General features: G+C 45.9%; 1 protein-coding gene across 1 annotated transcript; it reads right to left on the reverse strand.

Annotated features, from left to right (window-relative positions):
* Nucleotides 1–588: 588 nt before the first annotated feature.
* Nucleotides 589–8,627, reverse strand: LOC130369938 (nuclear factor 7, brain-like). The gene is made up of 10 exons (XM_056575553.1): nucleotides 8,458–8,627; nucleotides 5,796–6,033; nucleotides 5,321–5,702; nucleotides 5,117–5,212; nucleotides 4,475–4,699; nucleotides 3,913–4,060; nucleotides 3,680–3,706; nucleotides 2,873–2,937; nucleotides 2,622–2,744; nucleotides 589–2,052 (listed from the first exon to the last, which is right to left on the reverse strand). The coding sequence occupies exons 1-10, from the start codon at nucleotides 8,495–8,497 to the stop codon at nucleotides 1,672–1,674; spliced, it is 1,725 nt and encodes a 574-aa protein (XP_056431528.1). The 5' UTR covers nucleotides 8,498–8,627; the 3' UTR covers nucleotides 589–1,671.
* Nucleotides 8,628–11,245: the final 2,618 nt, after the last annotated feature.

Consider the following 11,245-nt stretch of genomic DNA (forward strand, 5'->3'; position numbering starts at 1 on the left):
TATATGCAGCACTTCTGTTGTTGGCCTCACAATAGCCTCATAACTTGTTCAATTTCATTAAAACACACGCACACATTGGCCAACCAAGGCAAGGGGTGAACCAAATTGCAGGGGTAAAAACAGAGCTTCGCTGTGCTAGTAAAACATCCCACAAACGAATACAGACACGCACACAGAAACATGAAGACCCGACCATAAGGGAAACTGTCGAAGAACACAGGTGAGCACAATCACTAATCATCCCATGTGACATGAATCTACCAATTAGATACAAGGACACAGGGAAACCACGGTAACACAGTAGTACAATCCAACAGGAAAATCAACATAATTTCTTTGGCTGGGAAAAGTAAAGATCAAGGTTTAAACTCCTACCTTTCTACAAGTTAATGTCCCGGCGCTTCTAAGCCTGCAGGTTGTTGTATTGTACCTCGAGGGATACACTGCCTCTAACATACACGTCCCCTCCGTCTCTCCCCCTCCCTCGATCCCTCCCCTGCTCTCTCCCACTCCATCCCTCTGTCTCTCTCTCTCTCTCTAATCCCTCTCACTTTCTCCATCTACCCTTCCCTCCCTCTCTGCCTCAAACGTCACAGCTTTGGAGACACAAACACACCTAGACATGAGTACGCAACACACAATAATCACCCCGGGATATTATATCACAAGTATTTAATCATGATCAAACAGTTAATTACACAGAGTAGCATCTATCCTGGTATTCTCAATCGGTGTCCTGATAATGTACCCAGCTATGAACCACGATGGACTGAGCTCAGGTTAACCACGACACAGTGGGTAAACGCTGAGGCCCCGTGTACACGAGGACGCCTGCGGGTAAAACGACAAAATATTTGACGTTTGCTAGGGTAGGTTGACCACACCCATATCTGTTGGATACATCTCTCCCCTAAGGGACTTAATCTTCTTTTATGCTGATCTTTCCGGTCATGGGGCACAGGCAACCGCCAAAGCGCTTCAGCTTCGAAGGCAGTTCTTAGTAGTTTAATAATCTGTGTCTCTCTGGCAACAAATGTGGCCACAACCAAATCGTTCAGTTGAACAACTGTTGTGCACAATGTCTCATCAAAGCGTCTGCTGTATGACTAGCTAGCAACATAGTACTAGAACCAACCCGGTATCACGCGATTTCGTGCTCATGCGCACAAACGTTATTAATCTATTGAATCGTGTCCCAGATTACGATTGTCCGACTTTTTAAGTGCTACACAGAACGAAATGTAAACCAATGCATTCTGAATGGGAGCCTTCTCCGACAATTGACATGCTCCACAAAACGAAACGAGAGAGAGAGAAAGAGAGAAAGGGAGGGACAGAGGGAGAGAGCGAGACAGTGCACCCTCTAGTTATATATCTGTATATATTATCATCTAGTTATATATATGTCAACATTTCTGATTTGTAACCAGACCTCCTAAAAAACGACGTTAATTGTCGGAGAACGCTCCCATTCAGAATGCATTGGTTTACATTTCGTTCTGTGCAGCACTAAAAAAGTCGGACAATCCTGATCTGGGACACGATGCGCACAGATTAACGTTTGCGCGCATGAGCACGAAATCGCGTGATACCGGGTTGACTAGAACATGCAGTTGATAAACATGGGGTCAGTCAAAGGCCAGCAAAGGTTGGGACAACCCCTGGCCCAACCTACTGCCCCGTCATCTGGCCCTCGACGGGGCAGATGACCAAGGGGGCGGTGTTCATGCCGTTGTCACGGAGACAGGGGTTAAAGTAGGGGTAGAGGGGCTCGGTGAAATGGCAGCCGCTGAACGTGTGCAAGGGCATGTGGGCGTCGACGTCGTAGAAGGAGACCGAGCCCTCCTCGTAGTCGACGAACACGCACACCCGCCGGGTGGGGGCGGTGGCCTGGAGGCGGGGCGGGATGAGTGGGGGGGGGCAGGGGGTGACGGCCCCGCCTTTGCGTCGGCAGATGGCCCAGTAGCCTTGATCGGGCTCCACCCTGATGACGCCGTTCCTGTTGATGGACTCCCTGGCCACGCCCACGTCCCACTCACTCTTGTCCCCCACCTGAGGAAAAGTAAAGTGACAGTTAAAGGTTGTGTCGACCTTCAGCGTGAAACGAACGTGAGGAGCGATGAGGTGAGGCGCGGTAAGAAGAGATGATGTGGGGGCATCAGGAGAGATGAGAGGAGGAGAGGTGAGATGTGGAGAGATGAGGGGAGCAGAGATGGGTTTATAAGAGATTATGTGAGGAAAGATGAGAGAAAGGAGCGATGAGCGGAGGAAGGATGAGAGATGAGGGGAGGAGAGCTGTCTGCAGTGTTGGGGACAGAGCATTCTCCAGGCTCTGGAACTCACATCATATCCGCGACTCCCAGTCCCCCACCATCTTCCAGTCCCGCCTCAAGACCCATCTCTTCTCCTCTGCCTACCCCTTGACCACCCCCCATCATCTTTGAATTTATTTTTGTTTATTCATTAGTTGTTTGTTTCCTATTTAAAGCGCTTGACTGCGAGAGAAGCGCTATAAAAATGCAATGTATTATTATTATTATTAGATGAGGGGAGGGGAGATGAGGAGACGAGAGATGAAACGAGGCGAGGGGAGATGTTCAGAAATGAGTGGACGATCGTACCTCCACCACCCAGCTGTGTCTCCCCTGCTGGATGGGATCTGTCCCCAAGACACACACACACGTCTGGAACCTCCGGGGGTCGCTGGGCAACCAACTCGGGTTCTTCTGGATGCTCTGGCTCACCTGACGAACAACAGAGCAGTTATCTTGTGAGTATGCATCTCTGTGTTATCGTCCTCCTCACCATCACCGTCACCGTCACTGTCACCGTCTCATCCTCATCATTCCTCTTCTTATCTGATCCGTCTCACCTGCTTTCCGTCAGGGGAAAGGGTCAACCAAGGGCACGCCGTATCTGGGTCTAGAATCACATCATCTGGACAGACAGACAGACAGACAGACAGACAGACAGACAGACAGACAGACAGACAGACAGACAGACAGACAGACAGACAGACAGACAGACAGACAGACAGACAGACAGACAGACAGACAGACAGACAGACAGACAGACAGACAGACAGACAGACAGACAGACAGACAGACAGACAGACAGACAGACAGACAGACAGACAGACAGACAGACAGACAGACAGACAGACAGACAGACAGACAGACAGACAGACAGACAGACAGACAGACAGACAGACAGACAGACAGACAGACAGACAGACAGACAGACAGACAGACAGACAGACAGACAGACAGACAGACAGACAGACAGACAGACAGACAGACAGACAGACAGACAGACAGACAGACAGACAGACAGACAGACAGACAGACAGACAGACAGACAGACAGACAGACAGACAGACAGACAGACAGACAGACAGACAGACAGACAGACAGACAGACAGACAGACAGACAGACAGACAGACAGACAGACAGACAGACAGACAGACAGACAGACAGACAGACAGACAGACAGACAGACAGACAGACAGACAGACAGACAGACAGACAGACAGACAGACAGACAGACAGACAGACAGACAGACAGACAGACAGACAGACAGACAGACAGACAGACAGACAGACATTTAGTTATTCAGATAGACAGGCAGACTGGGTGAAAGATGTTAAGGCATTCATGCAAAAAGAGATAAAAACACACCTGCATACTGGCCGATCAATTGGATCTCTGTAACATAAAAAGCACGGCCATGTGTTCAGTGTCACTGTTTATTAGGCATAGCTGTTAAAATTCCCCTCCATCACTTGTAATTGAAGGCATGTTCAGAATGGGCTGGTAAATAATCACCATTATCATCACACTCGTCATTATATTATTAGATTAACAAGCATCAAACACTGCAGCTGTGTTTCGTCTGTACACAGCGGGCTCACCTTGGGCACACAGCCGCCTCTCCATCTCTCTGCAGAAGGCAGCCATCTTGGCGGCGGCCCTCCTCGCCCCGCCCAGGTTTATGTTGTCGTGGAGACGGACCTTGGACCAGTTCCTGTGGGTCGGGGGGTCGCGCAAAGAAAGAAAACTCTGAAAGACAGAGAAATGTCCGGAGTTATGGATTTAGTAGACTCCTAAAGACTTACTACTACTTATTTTAAAAATAATAAGGATGTTTTAGCTCATTACTTTCTGCCACTTTCTAGAGAGATTCCTAGCATAGGAAAGGAGATCACACTCTGGATTTGTCAATAAAGTTTACCGTCTGGCCTCGAAACACCAGAGGGGGAATTGGCCGAACCACCCCCCTTCTACCCAGCAGATTCTGATGATAGAGAATCATCACCACCGTGGTCAGGATTAGGATGAGGAGAGAGGAGGAGGAGGAGGAAAAGGCGGAGGTGGAAATGGAGCAGAGAGGTTCTGGTTTGTTGCAGAACAAGGAAGAGGAGGAGGAGGAGGAGGAGGAGGAGGAGGAGGAGGAGGAGGAAGGAGGACTCCAACCTGCAGGAGGTGCAGCTGATCCTGTGTGTGCTGTAGCTGCTCCAGCTCGCTGCGCCTCTTCTGGAGTTGGGTGATCTCCTCCCCCAGCTCCTCCACCATCACCTTTGCCTTATTCTCCGCCGCCATCAGCACCTCCCCCTCTTCCTCCAGCAGGCCGGCCTGGACTCCGGAGAGGAAGCCCCCCAGCTCCTCAAACGCCGCCTGAATCTCCTTGTCCGCCAACTCCTGCCACACGCCCCCCAAAACACAAACATCCCAATTGAACTTCTCCATGGCGTTGAATACTTCAACCCTATCCTACTTCACCCACCCACCTTCTCAGGATCTCCTCTATTCTCACAAACTCCTTCGACCGTCTCAGACTTGAAACCTGAGGGCAAGCTGTAGCTCAGGAGGTACAGCGGGATAGCTGGTAACCGGAAGGTTGCTGGTTCGATCCTAGCTCCTCCTAGCTGAGTGTCGAGGTGTCCCTGAGCAAGTCGCCTCACCCTGACTGCTCGGGGCAGAGCGGTGTGGCGTCACTTGTCTTTATGAGCCATAGAACGGAATGATGACGGTAACCCACCATCTCTCCACCAGACTTGACTTCCTTTCCGTAAACCTCCTTAACGGTGGGGCCTAAGGTGTGAATTTCTCGCTCACCTTTCCCTTGTGCAGAAAGCCTGCGATCTCCTGGACCTTCTCCCTCTTGCTCTGCACCATCTGGAGAAGCTGTTCCTCTGCCTCCTTCATCTCCACCTGAAGAAGTTTGAAACAAGAAGAAGCAGAAGTTCAACTATGGACTGGATTTGTTTGAGAGGTGATGACGGAGCAACCTCTTCAACATCCCTCAGCTCTGCACCTCACCTTGACCCTGCCCGCCTCCGTCTCCAGGACAACAACGTCGTGGCCCTTGTGGTCCGTCTCGATGCACGTGGCGCACACCAGCATCTTCTCTGTCCGGCAGAAGATGTCCAAGGGCCCCTTGTGCCTCCGGCAGAGGCCCCTGGTGGGGAAGGCGGCGGGATCCGCAAGCTTGTGTCTGCGCAGCACTGCGTCGGACTGGTGGGTTCTGAGGTGGGCCTCGCAGTACGACCTCATGCACACCTGGCACGACCTGGCCGCCGCCAGCTTCAGCCCCGTGCAGACGTCACAGTCAACCTGCTGACCGGGGTGGGCCGGGCCTTTGGTTTCCCTGGGAACCGGTTGCAGGCCGTCCTCCCTGTCCTCAAGGTTCTCTGACAGGGCCCTGGGTCAGAGGGGTTGGTTTGGGTTGAGTTACACAAGTTGCATCAAGGGAAATTGAGTTTAACAGCCGATTCAGCCGTCAAAACACACCGACCTTGTGAAGGCTTCAGTGATGACGGCCAGAGTTCTGTTGACCCGGAGCGCTGGTTGGGGATGGAAGACCTCCTTGCAGAGTGGGCACTGGGCCTGCTGCTGGGTGGCCCAGCAGGTGGCGAGGCAGTGCATGCAGTAGTTGTGTCCACAGGGGATGGACACCGGCTTGGAGAAGATGTCCAGACAGATGCTGCACTGGATCTGCTCTGCATCCAGAGTGGCGGCCATCTTGTTTCTCTCTGGGTGGGGAAGCAGGGAGAAACACTTAGAAGGGTTCACAAGCTCAGCTATTGTCTAGTATACAATAGCTATTGTGTACAGAGTACAACATTGCGGCCTGGGAGAGGGAGAGGGACATTTATCTGCTTACAGCTACTCCTATTATAGCACACTATTTAGAAGATTGTTACCCATTTTAAAGACTCTCTTCCTTTCTCATACCAATGTTGGCTGAACGTTATTGCTCGGTCAGCCAACAGTCCTGCATCATGTACTGGAAGTGAAGCTTGCCAAAGCCTTCAACAAAGCATGCCACTGTGAATTCCAGAGGTGTTTAACTCCTTAATGCCCTTCAAACCACTCAAAGTAACATAAATTGCGTTCCCTGAACGTTTTCTTTGCAGCAGCAGATCTTTCACTGAGGTTACTGCCACACTAAAGCTAGGTGGCTTTACTGGGCCCAGCCAATGACCAGGGCAGAGGTTGCTGATGTTTGAAGCAGTTTAAAGCAGAGTATAAGGTGTTTGTGGGCGGCGACAGACGGTTTAACCTGCGTGGCTTGATGGACAAATGCAACAACATTTTGCAACCTAACCCAGCCCCAGAGTCGAATCAGTCTTACTGGAGCCAGGTGAGGCTGCTTCAACAGCTCTCTCTCATGCCCTCCCAGTCACTATGCATCTCTCTTTCTCTTTCTTTGTCTCTCTTTTTTCTATGTGTTTACTCATCATGAACAGGATTTTCTGGTCTACGTTGAACAATCATTACTCCGTAAGGTTCCTATGCAGGGGAAACGTTGTTCAGTCCTCCAGTAAATAGGACGGCAACGGGAGGTATTCTTGTCCGCTCAGCTATGAGCCATAGCCTACTGGTAATGCATCCATAAAGAAGTATACTCTACGGGGCTTTTTTCATCATTATTATTTATTTTATTTTACTTTTTGAAGGCACAGTGATCAATGGCTATTCCCAAAAGATCCGGAGCTATAGCCTGTAATGCCAGGGTCTAACGACGCGCCTGAGCCGGAGAGCTAACGTTATGCACTGTACATATTTATAATTCGGAATATACCTTTATACCACAGGTACTCTAGGGTCTATAGCATATAACGGCGTTGTCTGATTACAGTTTAATTCATTTTTCAATTTATCAGCTCACATTTTCAAGGCTGAACATACAATTTGACTGGAATTAGTAGGTGTCCATATATCAGGGGTTAATGCACACCCTGCAGCCAATCAGAATCGAGAATTCCCCCAGACCGTGGGATAAGTCAAGTTTCTGTCTCCTTAAAGGCACCCAGTGCAACTTTCGAGGCTTAAAAATAAACATTCAATTTCTAGTATTTTTTACACGTAGTAAGTTTCAATAACTCCATACCATTACATACCGACATTCAAGCAGCAAAGATGAGACGTCGTTGTGTGGTGAGAACTGATAGAAAATCGATAACAACAACAATGCCGCCATTTTCTTTATTTTTTGTAACCTACAATAAATAAAGCAGGCTTCCAGTCAATGGAAAAATGGCTTCTCCCCACCGGCGATTGTTGTTGTTTACGATTTTCTATCAGTTCTCACCACACAGCGACGTCTCATCTTTGCTCCTTGAATGTCGATATGTAATGGTAGGGAGTTATTGAAACTTACTACGTGTAAAAAAGACTAGAAATTGAATGTTTATTTTTCATTGAATGTGTACATAAAGTTGCACTGGGTGCCTTTAAACAAAGATTTTTTTTTTTAATTACCAGTGGAATACGCAATATTTTAATTTGGACGTTAAAATGCTTTTGGATCTGATGACATTTCTCGATAATTTAATATTCTCCGTTCAGTGAATTCCATATGATGTTTTGGTTTTTAGTTAAAGTAGGGTTTTCTATCGTTGCCAACATTCAGTTTGCACCAATGTGCACCCAATGAGAGTCAGGTTACCCTGTGTATGTCAAGTTGGTTGAACGTGTATTATAAAAAGTCGAACAGAGTTAGCGCCACAGACCACGCCGTCTTCACCTGCTTTGCAATGTTGTTCAGCTGGGAAGTAAAGGCTTGGGTTGTTTGTCTTGCATTTTTTATTTATTTAAAAAAAATATGTGACCATTCTGTTGTTGTGCCATATGGATATTCACTAATGCACAATTGCATTAGTAGGCCTACAATAGGCTACAAATGTAAAGATGAACCCTATTGAAATGTTATAACGTTGGAAAAAAAGAACTGCACTACTTTGATTATCGATCAATGGCAAATTCCTTCCTACACCCTGCTCTGTATTTTAGTCCTATATGTTGTGAAAATAGAATTTAATTTAATAAGTAACTTTAAACATTATTTATCATCTCATTATTGAAGAAAAAGAATGCACATACAAAATGTAATCAAACTCATTGAATGTTTGACTGCATTATCTGTCGGGCCAGTGATACTTATGAAGTCTTACCTGTCCGTTGTTCGCCAAGGGCTGAAAATAGTGCAGGCATGCAACCTTGGAGCTCGCAGTGGACTTTTATTGTCTGACTAACACAGGCACCGCACTAGTCAACACATAAGAAGAGGGAGCGGTGATGGCTTGCTTTTTATGTGTTTACTTTGCTTCGCATGAACAGGATTTTCTGGTCGGGGCTATTGTAAGTGAATCAAAAACTATTTGCGTCCTTATTGGAAAACGAAACTTAACACATCCACACACACACACACACACACACACACACACACACACACACACACACACACACACACACACACACACACACACACACACACACACACACACACACACACACACACACACACACACACACACACACAGGCTCACTAACACAGATCTTTAGACGCAGTCACGCAGTGAACATCCACTAACTTTAGCAGCCTACCCTGCAGTCGAAGGGCCCGTGGTTTGACTGGAGTATTTATATAATGCGAGATTTATATAATGTTTAGTAATGCCTATATGGTATCATTGAGATCTGCTGGTGTTTTTGTCCGATTTTGCTGCTCCCATCTTTGTTCAGTAAAAGCCGTGCTTTTCATGCTAAGCCGTTTGCCGTGTGCACGTGAACACAACGTAAGAAAGCCTTTTGAAATGGAGAAAGAATATGTGAAGTTTCTGTCTTCCTAAACAAAGATGAATATTACAAAATTGTTAGTGGAATATGCAATATGTCTATTTGAACTACGGGACCTTCGTTCAGTGAATAGGCCTTCATATAGGCCTAATGTTTGGTTTCTTAGTCAATGCAACGTTTTCTATCGTTGGCAGTATTCCGTTTCCGCGAAGATAGGCCTACATAATGAGAGTCAGGTTACCATGCATAGACCTCGGAGGGTCCAGCCGGTTCCCTCGGTCAAATGTCTAAGGAAAATAACATGTTTTTTTTTAATGATCGTAGGCCTGGATAACAAACTCTGCAGATCGCGAAGAAGTAAAAGCTGCATTACTATTTTCTTGCCATTATTTATTAAAATACCTTGTTCACACCTCAGGGCCTATCAACGCAAGGGTGCTTCAACAACTGTAGTGTGTTTGTTTTGATGGTAAGACCGGTTCAGCATTGCGGTTATCTGTAAAATGTTTGCTTTTTCTCTTGCAGAATTTCCTCATGCCAAATGACTTCTAGATCACACTTCTAGATCACATCACAAAAACAAACTATTTTACTCACTATCAACCGACCAACATGAATGTTTTCATGCATATAATATATTGTACACATTATATCAATTGTCTATATTACTACATATAGACCTACTATAGTGAATGTATGTCGTTATTGAATCATCAAGGCCTGAAGAAGACAGATTGAAGGACCGAAAAAGACGAAGAGAGGAAAAAGGACAACAGGTGAGAAGTAATGTGACTAATTAGTCTTGTAGTCAACTATTGCTTGCAGACTAGTTACTACTAACTAGTATTAGTAGTAACGAATATACTGAAAATCAGCTACTGATCTTGTTTACATCTTGCATTGCTTTGTGCTAAATGTTTGATCATACCCAGGAGAGCAAAATACCTTGATACTTTCCATTGTAAAACATTCATGGAAGCTTAATGTACTTGACTAGGCTATAACATCTATGTATTTTCTCTTTAAAGATCAAACATGTTCAGGCCTATGGGGTAAAAATAAAAATCAATGATGAAAAGTTTTCTGTCTTTGGTTTATTTGACTTGGATAAAATAAATGAGTGTACAAATTAGCATGGCTCATTATAGGCCTACTGTTTGTCACTCTCTGAAAAAATGCTATGGTGTGAATATATTTATATTTTTGATTATTATTACTACTTTTATAATGTAGGCTGGTATTGACATTTAAGATACAAAAAGAAACATGTTTTCCCAAAGAACTACATTTTGGAACCAGGGGTCTCATTTATAACCGTTGCGTACGCACAAAACGGGGCTGAAATTGGCGTACGTGACTTTCCACGCCAAGGTTGTGATCTATAAAAAAAAAACGTGACGGGAAAATGTGCGCAGCATGGGTTAGCAAACTCTGACCCATGCGTACGCATGGTTTGGAGTACTGGCGACACAGAAGGTGTGGTGGTGAACTGAAGTCAGAAAGAAGAATTGTAGAGTGAACGATTATGTTTTATCATCGCCCTTCATAAATTTAATTTCAACCCGTATCATGCGTTAAATCTATGTAATCAGAATAATTTAAGTCAACTGCGTTATTTCTCAGTTATAACTCCAGAAGCATTTCCTTAGAATAGAAATGATAGAAAAGAAAAGTCTCTTTATTTAATCCCGTCACTCCATACTGTCCACTGACGGCGCGACTGCATGGAATAAAGCATCCGTCCAACATGTGTCAATAACATAATATTCTTATGTGACACTGTAAACACATAATCAAATGTCAATGAAATCCCAAGTGTGGAAAACCAAGCCACATACTCCTCATCACAATCGTTATATTATTGTCCGTTCCTCTTGATGCTCTTCATGACAAATCAGGCATTAAAAAGGGGTTATGTTAAAAAACATTTTACGTGGGTGATTACAAACTGATTATCCAAGGTGTTCTTGGTCAGTCTTATTACCGTAACTCTATAAATACAGCGGTGAGCCTCGTGCGTAATGTTGCACCATGGCACTGCTGGCACTGCTGGAGGATGGCAGGATTCGGAGGGATAGGGTCTTCAGGGACCATAACGATCTATTGGTACATAAAAATATGTACCTTTATGTCAGACCACTTCTTTTTTAATCCTGGGACTGC

Source organism: Gadus chalcogrammus, chromosome 17 (genome assembly GCF_026213295.1).
Source record: "Gadus chalcogrammus isolate NIFS_2021 chromosome 17, NIFS_Gcha_1.0, whole genome shotgun sequence".
NCBI lineage: Eukaryota > Metazoa > Chordata > Actinopteri > Gadiformes > Gadidae > Gadus > Gadus chalcogrammus.